General features: G+C 36.6%; 1 protein-coding gene across 1 annotated transcript in view; it reads left to right on the top strand.

Moving 5' to 3' along the window:
* The window catches only part of ATP13A3 (ATPase 13A3), a 60,857-nt gene that overhangs the window by 33,899 nt on the left and 15,898 nt on the right, over positions 1-11,060 (top strand). Inside the window, exons 10-19 of the mRNA XM_072408209.1 lie at positions 1,741-1,872; positions 2,362-2,538; positions 3,706-3,863; positions 3,975-4,182; positions 4,505-4,531; positions 4,877-5,043; positions 6,451-6,567; positions 7,598-7,615; positions 10,178-10,331; positions 10,482-10,602. Coding sequence (XP_072264310.1) covers positions 1,741-1,872; positions 2,362-2,538; positions 3,706-3,863; positions 3,975-4,182; positions 4,505-4,531; positions 4,877-5,043; positions 6,451-6,567; positions 7,598-7,615; positions 10,178-10,331; positions 10,482-10,602 — 1,279 coding nt within the window. The remainder of the gene's footprint in view (positions 1-1,740; positions 1,873-2,361; positions 2,539-3,705; positions 3,864-3,974; positions 4,183-4,504; positions 4,532-4,876; positions 5,044-6,450; positions 6,568-7,597; positions 7,616-10,177; positions 10,332-10,481; positions 10,603-11,060) is intronic.

Genomic DNA, 11,060 nt, shown 5'->3' on the forward strand with positions numbered 1-11,060 from the left:
TATTCCGGAGCGTCTTATAGGGCGAAAAATACGGTAATATTGTGTAGGTCCCCTTTGCGCCACCAACACAGTCCTGACCATTTGGGCCATGGATATCTCAAAACCCAAAACCTCTGACTGTGTCCTTTGTTAAAGAGTATCGGCAAATTATTTAAGTCTCCCTTCTAATTATCTTCTTTCCATAATGCCTTGTGTTGCTGCTCTCATGCTCCGACCATATGCAGCAATGTGCCATGGACAATCATGGCCTCCCAGTCACTGGCTGCCTTTTCTATGGAGCACATTTTCGGACCAAGGGATAGACAGGATTTTTTACCTTGTCACTCGAAGAAATTGTTGCTGCACAAATGTGATCCATTCTTGTAAAGCTATGATGGGAGGGGTAATAGTATGTGAAACCTTTGAGGGATGGAACTCCCTCCTTACATCTACTAGTTGGTAATTGGAGAGAAGCTCTATCAATATTTGAATTAGGTGCCCCAGGCTGGGCCAATGGGGGAGCTGAGGATCCTTCAAGTTTACTATTTATTATTAAATTTGAATCCTCCATCTTAAGTAATGTGCCTGTAAGTTATTTAACCACCACCGTTATAAGGTGACTGAAACATTTGGTTTGGTTATTTGGAGCATATCAATTTATTTTGTGACGTAGGGACCACATTTTGAAGCACTAAATGCTACATACTGGGAACACCACACAGGACCTGCAGAATGCTACCATCCAGCGCCTATCCATCACATTTTTCCCTTTCCTATTCCAAATTAGGATCTTCAAGAACTTACTTTTCACTTCACCTATTGGTGGTTTAATTATGTTGGTAGAGTGGTTTAGTTTTTCTGATGAAACTAAACCATTGACCTGCATATATAATCACATTCAAAACTACAGCATTACAGTGTCCAAATGTTTTGTGTAAATATTAGGTAAATGAAAGTGATTTTGTTGCTATGGAATATAGAATAAAAGCACAGATTCTATAATCTATTTTGAGTTAATCCTTCAAGACACATGACTGTGTTACCATATATTTTCAGAAAGTTTCCTCTTAGTATGTATAGCCAAAGTTCTGAAAGTTGTATCTTCTCCTCCACTGAACCAGGAAATAGTTGAAAATTCCATTACCTCATGTTGTATAGTTATTGGCTTTATGCCTAGAATTCAATAATAGTTTTATTATTTTATACTTGGTTTACTACTCTTTAAAATCTTGTTTATGGGTAATATTTGCCAAAAAATGTGAGTAATATTTGAAGTTGTATAAGGTCATGGACTGGCTATTAAAGTGCTAGAGTACAGATAAAAAGAGTGGTATGGGACAATTCCATTGGTGAAATGCTCTGAGTACGGTGGCTCAGTGGTTAGCACTCTTGCCTTTGTAGCATTAGGTCCCAGGTTCGAATCTCGGACCAGGACACTATCTGCATGGAATTTGCAGGTTCTCCCTGTGTTGTCTGTGTGGGTTTCCTCCAGGTACTCCGATTTCCTCCCACATCCCAAAAACATGCAGTTGGGTTTATTACCCCCCCACCCCCCCACCCAAACTGACCTCACAATACATTATTGTTTACATTATACTACTTTATAGCGATATATTGTGAGCTCCTTTAAGGGAAAATTAGTGACAATGAACTTTGTACAGCGCTGCATAGTATGATGGTGCTATATAAATACTGTGTAATACTAATAATAATCTAATTGCACATACTGATCTTTTGTTCTGACATTTGTTTCTTTTTTAGAAATAGAAGAAATCCTATCTACAGACCTGGTACCTGGGGACATCATGGTTATCCCTCCTAATGGGACTGTTATGCCATGTGATGCCGTCCTAATTAGTGGAACTTGCATTGTAAATGAAAGCATGTTAACAGGTATTGATCTATGAATACAGATGTACTTGCTAGAGGGTCATAAAAATGTATTGCTATCTTTAAATTCATGGGCGGCATGCCCTAAACCTGTTTTCAACCTTACTTGCTATCATCAAAAAGCATGTCCTGGCTGTGCACTATTCCATAAGCTAGCAATGTACAACAAAGGAATTATCGGTTTCGGTAAAAATTACCTGTTTTTTGGTCAGGACCTAAATGTCTTCAAAAAATTGAATTTGACGGAATAATGGACTAGGTGTATTCAGTTTCTGAAACATATGTATGCTTTCTTTTTGAAAAAATCAAATTAAGTAGTTGTATCAATATATAGACTTTGTGAGAATGAAATGGTGTTTGTCATTTTGATATTGATATTTGTATGTTGTGGCCATTTATATGGCCATTATATATATATATATATTTATATATATATAATTTTTTTTTTTTTGCTTTATACCTAATCTATTTTGAATAAATGCTTTTTCATAGGTGAAAGTGTTCCTGTCACGAAGACCAACTTGCCAGATCCTACTAATTCCAGAGAAGAACAAGATGAAATCTATAGTACAGAGGTGCACAAGCGCCACACCTTATTTTGTGGAACCAATGTCATCCAAACCAGATTTTATGCTGGAGAGTCTGTCAAAGCCATAATTGTCCGGACAGGTAGCCTAAGAAATGTTACTTTTTCTCTGTGGCATTGTATTATCTTGGTAATTCAAACCTCACTCCAGATTATAGGAATATCAGTAGCCACATATTAGAAAAATATACAACCAAAGTCCTTGTGTTTTTATACGAGTCACATAGCTCCAAGCTGACTTTTCTGTATGTCATAGTAAGGTGCATATTATCCCTTCTAACACACTATAATATATATTGACACTCATAACTACATACCAAGTTTTATGTGTAATATACAGATTGGCAGAGACACAAATCTTCTTGAAATATTTGTCAAAAGTAAGGTCTTTGGTTCCTTCCTAAACATGCTCATGGCTTATTGTGGCTTTCCTACTCATAGTGCTGATGTTGCCCTCTACTCTTAAAATCCTAAATGTCACCAGAGTCCAGGTCTAAAGAGCTCACTTGAGTGTGGCTGATTCTATTGCCTTTTTGGTTAAGGTTTTCACTGTCGTCACTCTCTCACATTCTCACATCTATCACATTCTCTATCCGATTTCCTTTAGGCCATAAAATCTGCTGCAGAGACCGTATAATTATTATTGAACCAATCCCTGTCTGACATGCTTTTCCTTGTGGAGTCACAGTCTACTACGATTACTTAGTAATCTAAGTTAATATAGACCATTTAGGCTTTTGTATATTTGTTGTGCACCACTCTAAAACTGATCAGCTTATTGCCTTTTTCTAGTTAGGATTTAGGAATCAGCTTTTTTTTCTATCTGGACCTATCTGTAAAAATTAGATATAAAGGACAGGTGACCTGAAGTGGAGTAATTTAACCACTTGGACCTCCCTGCCCCGTTGTTCAACCTGTGGTTGATTCAAACTGTGTCTGGCAGAGGGATGTTTCCAGCACCAGTTATGTTATGTGAATTCACTAAACAACAACGTAAAACATGTACAAAGGTCTGTCACATTAAAATGTAGAATTTAGGAACATCCATCAATGAAACACCAGTAACTGCAGCACCAATGCACATTGGTTGCACAGCTGTTGGTCCCTACCATGACCATTTAGTAGTCCTGCCTTAGTTTTACTCCAAAAGACTCTATTAACTGGTATATTTTATCACTTCAACGCTACGTGTTATTACATTTTTGCTGTTTACTCCAGAATAATTTATCAAGTGTATATTGTGCCCCCAGGATTCAGCACATCTAAAGGACAGCTTATCCGCTCCATACTGTATCCAAAGCCAACAGACTTCAAGCTTTACAGAGATGCCTATCTGTTCCTGCTCTGTCTTGTTGGGGTGGCCGGGGTTGGGTTCCTTTACACAGTTGTAAATAGTATTTTAAATGAGGTAATGTATTTAGTTTTTATACCCATATATTTATCTGGCCTTACTAGATATAATCTACACAATAGTGCTTGTTGGGTTCCTAACACTATATTGTATCCTCTTTTATTTCAGGTCCCAGCCAGCATAATTGTTATTGAGTCTCTTGACATTATAACCATAACAGTACCTCCTGCCCTTCCTGCTGCTCTAACTGCTGGGATTGTGTATGCACAGAGGCGCCTGAAAAAAGCTGGCATCTTTTGTATCAGCCCACAGAGAATAAACATTTGTGGACAGTTAAACCTCATATGCTTTGATAAGGTAAATATTGTAGCTAATTGTACTTCTCATAGAAGTATTAGGGTTTCACGTATACTATAACACAGACACAAATATTCAACACATCGGTAAAAATAGCTCCTTTTGAAAACGGGAGTGGGTATCTTTAACTTGAAAAGGATAGTGCAGCATGTAAACACTTTACCTCCCACTATTGTTTCCAGGTATATTTTCTGGGGATATTCTTTAAGGATTCCTAATATTTCCTTTGGCTGTTTTTAAAAAACATTAATGCGAACCGCCCCCGAGCGAGCAAGAAAGCCCCGTTCCTATCTAGGAGTCATCTGTATGTAGGATGTCCTTAACTCTGGGACTACCTGTAGATAGTGTTGACCTGTGGAATCTGAAGCCAGGGGATGTAATCTATTTGACTGTCATTAAATAATATTTTATATTCTATATAAGGAAAAGATCATATGTTCAAAGCATAATGAAGTTTAAGTGCAGGACAAGAGAAATATACCATTTTTTGAGAACCTTGTCCAGAATGCAGCCCGGAATTTTCTGTAAAATTGCTTTTATGATTTACTGTGAAAAGCAGAATCGGGGGAAGTTCAGGCATAATTTCTTAGCATTCTTCACAACAGTGGATTTTTTAAACCTAATCTGGTGTAAATTTGTCTATATTTACCTTTATTTAATTAAATGCACTTACATTCATAGGCTTAACTATATATACTATTATAATTATTTTATCTATCATGATTTCAGGTTCCTCCCGTCAGATGGGAAAGCTTACAGTGAGAAATTGATAAAGTCTCAGTTTGTTGCCTGTATGGCAACCTGCCATTCACTCACAAAGATTGATGGAGTAATTTCAGGTGATCCTCTGGACTTAAAAATGTTTGAAGCCATAGGATGGGTGAGTTGTCTTGTCACACTTCTAGATTCTCATGCTTAGTTTGATGTTGAACATTTTACATATTTTGTTTATTTCCCTCCAATTGCTCAGAGGGTTATCTGTCCGTCTATAATAAATTCACAGCTCCTCACAATCCATCTGTGTAATTTGAGATTCATTTTAGACCTAGTTCTGTCCACCAACATTTAGGTTGCTTGTATATAAATACTACAGCAAAGCTTACCTCTATCATCCATTCCAATGTTTTGGTGCACATGTTTTTTGATATTCTAGGTTGAAAAAACCTTTTACAAGAAAAGTAATGCTCTTTATTCACTAATTATTACAAGCTTTTCAATTATGTTGGGTTTCTTAAAACAATATCTGTACACAGAACAACCAAGAGACCCAGTAATATAAAACCAGTCCTAGACGCCCATAAGCAGTAGGCCTTGTATGATTTTGGATTACAAAAGACAATAATTTGGAGAATTAGTAGTGTCATGGGGTTTCGGACACTTCTTCAAGAAAAGATCTTCTGGAACACTTAACAGAAGTTTCAGCTATTGATAGGGCTTTTGAAATTACTATTATTATTATTATACAGTATTTATATAGTGCCATCATATTACGCAGCGCTGTACAAAGTCCATAGTCATGTCACTAACTGTCCCTCAAAGGAGCTCCCAATCTAATGTCCCTACTATAGTCATATGTAATTAAGGTCAATTTAGGGGGAAGCCGTTTAACCTAACTGCATGTTTTTTGGGATGTGGGAGGAAACCAGAGTACCTGGAGGAAACCCACACAGACACGGGGAGAACCTGCAAACTCCAGAACTATAGATTCCTTTGATCACAGGCTTGAACGAAAGTTGGTCTGCTTATTAGAAGGAAAAATTTCACTTAAAGCTGGAGGTACCTGTTGAGGCAGTAACCTTTTGGATTTTTTTAGATGCTTACTTTGCAGTTTAAATTTTATTTGATTTGCATCTCATCATCACTATAATAAATCTACATAATTTATTTGTGGCATTTGCTGCAGAAATGTGAACTGAATCTGTTGCTGTACTGATAAAGACCTCAACTGTGTTAAAAAAAAAAAAAAAAAAGTATGTGTATATAAGTATGGAGACACATCTGTTATCATGGGTATCTAGTTGTTAATTGAACTGTTCTTATAATAAAAAGATTTAAGGGGATGGCTGCTTTGTCACATCTTCCTTAACAGACAAGTCAGTAATGAATTACTATTGATGTAGATTGACTTCCTTCTAAGTTCTGAAAAGATTGTTCTGAATCCTCCTCCTGGATGTCCAGCATCTTAATCACATAAGCTGTTATGTTGGATAGTTTTTCTTTACCTAATCTTAAGTAACAGAATGATGTGATGCTTTGACAAACAAGCAATGTTCCTTTTTCTACCTAGATTTTGGAAGAAGCCACTGAGGAAGAGACTGCACTACATAACCAGATAATGCCAACAGTTGTCAAACCTCCTAAACAACCGGGCACACAGCTTAAACCTGCAGACAACGAGGGGATGGTATGTCTAAGATTGTGCACAGTCTTGTGCAAAGAGTTGTTTTGACTTTGTTTTTCATTATGACTTTGAGCTTGTGGTTCTTTTTGCTCCTTGCTGCAGCACTTGGTGTTAAACATGGGGCTAATTCACTAGTTTAAAGCCCAGGTGTAGCCAAAACCCTGATGCTATTTTGTATGAAATGAGAATTTGTTAGAATATATGTCAATTTTTCATTTTTCTTTGCCTTTCTATCCTTTTTGTATTTCTAACAATTTTATTGGTTTTTCAAAGGATTTTTTTTTACAAAATATTTTGGGGGGAAAATTGAGTGTCACATAATTTCTGTCCCTTTTGACACCCTTTCCTTAAACTCTGGTTGTGGTGTCACAGGGTAAAAAAGTAAGGCATAAATTTCCCAGTTGAGTCACAGACTACAATAAAACTCTGATGTATGTTTTAACCCTTCTTTACTCAATTAAAAAAAAATGGAAGCATTTGGTTTTTGTGGATGCTCAAATTATTAGACAATTTAGTAAAAATACACTGATTAATAATTCTACCCACTATGAGTAGTGGCCGAATTCTCCATCCGCACTTCTCAAACCCTTGTTTTCCATTATCATCAACTTAAAGGTTGAGATAAGACTTGTGAGGTTCTGGATCAAGGCTGTCCAACTTCAGTCTTTGAGGGCCGGTATCCATCAGTTATATTTCCCTAGCAGACAGCAGCAAGTTGTGGTTTACAGAGTGTCAGAAAATGCCTGGCATATAGAAATCCTGGCCTATGTTTAAACCTCTAGGACTGCAGTTTGACAACCCTAATCTAGGTTGTTGTGTAGCATTTTACAGACCGATCACATTATACATTTTAAATGAATGCTCTCTGATATTTTGTTCAGCTTCTAGTGATACACACATGTTCAGCTGGTCAGTAAAACCCTTGAATACAGTACTAAAGTGCAGCACAATAACAGAGAGCTGCAAAGATCTATATTAGAAAAATAACACTGTGGTTTATACATTATAACATTTGTTTTTTTTTTTATTACAGGAACTATATGAAATAGAGGTAAGCATCACTCTGTTTTTTGCAGCATTAAATATACATTATTGGCTAATCTGTCAGCATAACCAACCTGTACTACTAGACTTTGTCACACTTTTTGGCTTCACAACTTGGCAATAATGGAGCAGTTTTATAAATTACGTTATAACTTAAAAGCATGGTAACGTATAGTGCAGATCTACAGTGTGTGTGTGTATACAGAATTCATTTTGGAAAATACTCAGTTTACCTCAAAAGGAATCAGGGAAACAGTTTAGGCATTATGTAATGATGTTCTTTCAAACAACGTCAATAGCTAGCGTGTCCTAATAGTTTGAAACTTTGTTGTCGGTTTAATACTTGGAATTTATTACATTAGCAATTTGTGCACGGGGCAGCAGGTGGCAGCAGTGTGCTGCTTATTTTCTTTAGTTCTGATCTCCAACATGCTCAACTTGTTATCTTGAGATACAGAAAAACCTACCCTGCATACTAGGAAGAGACCCAATGAAGTTAGAATATTGGGAATCTGCCAAATATGTCCTCTACAAAAATGAAAAAAGGAGCATGTCACTTCCTTGAAAAAAGTAGTTCAGGTTGTTGGGCATAATATCTAATGACTTTAAAAAGTGTTTGCTAAAAATATAGTAAGAGGAAAAAAACAATTGTCTGCTTTTGGAATATGGTGAATTATTATCTTATTGACAAAGTAGTCCAATTTGTATGGTCCTTATCAGATGTTGTCAGTGCAGCCTGATTTGCGCTCTGTGTGTATGGGACAAGCAGCTGATGTTATGTCTGTAAAGCAGTGCTGGGCTGCAGCTTTATCTACTAAGGACAGCAACTCAGCACAAGCTTGTCTTCTGTCTGACTCCACACAATGTGCAAACCCTTTAAAGTATATATTTTTCTATTTAGATCTGTTCAATCCTGCCAGCATTGTAATGCATTCTACTGGTTAGACCTATGACCCATTTCATACTGTTTTCCACATATGATTCCCTAAATCTTATGAGCTGTACTGAGCAGCATTGTGGCTGCTTGTAGAAGAAACCACAGACTTTGAGTGGGATGCTGGTGACCTCATGGTAAAAACATTCATCTTTGGAAGAGGACAGATAATTGAGAGAGTTAAAATATTCATTTAGTGGCCAAATGGCATATTTCTATACCCTCACACTTTATGGTTTATCAGGGCTTGCTTTTTATTGTAGGATGCATTGTAATAAATTGAAAATGTTTTTGGGAAATTTCCTGTCTGTTTTAACGTGGTACTGAATTGAATAGATCTGTTTTTTTGTATGGCCACATCTTATTTCTCTTGGCATTACCTAGACAAATGATGTCAACTGTTCTGTGATGATGTTTTGTGAATCTCCTAAAAATAGTATGCTGTACTTAGAGCGCCAGTTAAGGTTGAGCTAATGCTAGATTTAGACCCATATTCAATTGTAAAATTTACAAGTTGTAAATTTAGTTGTTAAGTTGTAATTGATCAGGCTTACTTTTAAAAGATTTGTAGTTTACTTTGTCTGACTCTACACCTTGACAGTCATATGTCAGGCATCACCAGTCCCCCTGTCAGCTGGCAGACCTTCTACACTTCCTCCGATCTCCTGAGAGCACCTAACATCATACCATAACAGTCCTTGAGTTAAACCAGATATAGAAGTGTAAACCGATGTAAAAACATATTTTAAAGTTGTTATGATCCTTTAAAGACAATAAAATATTTTTTCTTGTCTATTGATGGACCCCAAGTCTTGTACCTCTGGGTTACACAGCCACCTACAGGATTCTTTTTGTCTTGATTGTCCTGTCACTGATCTGGATTCGTAAAGAACAAATGAGAGGAAGGGTTTTTTGGCAAACAAAAAAGTACTGTATTCAATGATACATCTCATACCTAGCAATACATCAATTATCAGTTCTGGTGAACCACCTGTTGTGTTCACCTGCTCCTGTGTGGTAAAATTCAGGCACTAGGGGGGGCTATATATACACATCCTGTAACATGCGCACAAATAGGAAGGAAGTAGTTTCAGCAACTACTATAGATTGCTTTAAGAAAAAGCTGGAAGCACAGAATATAACTGGGTATTAAGGCTTTAAAGTAAAGATAACAGACTGTTGATCCAGGGAACATCTGACTGCCTCATGGAATCAGGAAGGATTTTTTCCCCCCTGTTGAAGCAAATTGTACCAGGGTTTTTTTTTTGCCTCCCTCTGGACCAACTATGTTTTATAGGGATTAAAATCTGGGATATGTTTATTTCCCTAGTGGTTGAACTTGATGGCACATTGTCCCTTAGGACATCCAATATACTTAAACTTTCCAACTTTCCTACCTAATATCCTTTGTCACTGGTCTGTTTTTGATGCGTGTCTTCATATTGGTGTGTCTCCACAATACTCATGTTGGTAGAGCTATAACCCAAACGTACAAGTTTTCTTGTGTCCCTCAATCAACTACAAGTGAGATCAGAAGCCTTGTTATTGCACCAAAGCAATTTTGTTTTTTAATGGGGAGTTATGCTTTTTTTTTAATGTATTTATTTATTTACTTTTGTCCCCTTTTATATGCAGATGTCATATGAGATTGGAATTGTACGACAGTTTCCTTTCTCTTCAGCTTTACAACGTATGGCTGTGGTTGCTAGAGTGCTGGGAGAAAAACGAATGGATGCTTATGTGAAAGGAGCTCCAGAAGTGGTAGCCAGCCTTTGTAAGCCAGAGACAGGTAAACTGCATGCATATTGTTGCATTCTTCTCTAAAATAAGTGTATAGTGTAAAGTATATACAAAGGTTATTAGTTACAAGATGTGTTTTTGTTCATTTATGCTGGATAAAGAAAAGCATTTGTTGATGTATTTTTTTATATGTTTGTAGTTCCATCAAACTTTGCAGCTGTTTTGGAGGGCTACACAAAGGAGGGATACCGTGTTATTGCACTTGCACATAGGAAGCTGGAGTCAAAAGTTTCTTGGCACAAAGTCCAAAATATTAGTAGGTATGGAATGCATCACCATGTATTTATTTTGCAACAACATGTAAAATCAGTGTTACTGCATATCTTTGTATTTACATTACCTGCAGGCAAATATAGATAATCTAACATCCCTTTAATATACCCTTATCTTGTTAATCCAGATATATAGCTAGTATACAAAATTGAACCAGTTTTATTTTTATTTTTTTAAATGGATTGCCATGTTGCCTAACATAAAGATTTAGAATTAGAAATGGAAACTGTGTAAACTAGTTTGGGCTATATTCTATTATGCGCAGTGCTGTCAGACTAACACAAACAGGTGGTTTATAGGAGAGAACACGTAAATGAACTTGTGTCACCTTACACATATTTCAGTGTGGCAGGGATGCTTTAATAATATGAACAGAATTACTAGCCTTTTGGCAAGTAAACACCAGTTTGGCAATTATTTGTCTTTATATATTTAGTGTTTTAGA

The sequence above is a fragment of the Pyxicephalus adspersus genome, chromosome 4, assembly GCF_032062135.1.
Source record: "Pyxicephalus adspersus chromosome 4, UCB_Pads_2.0, whole genome shotgun sequence".
NCBI classification, from domain to species: domain Eukaryota; kingdom Metazoa; phylum Chordata; class Amphibia; order Anura; family Pyxicephalidae; genus Pyxicephalus; species Pyxicephalus adspersus.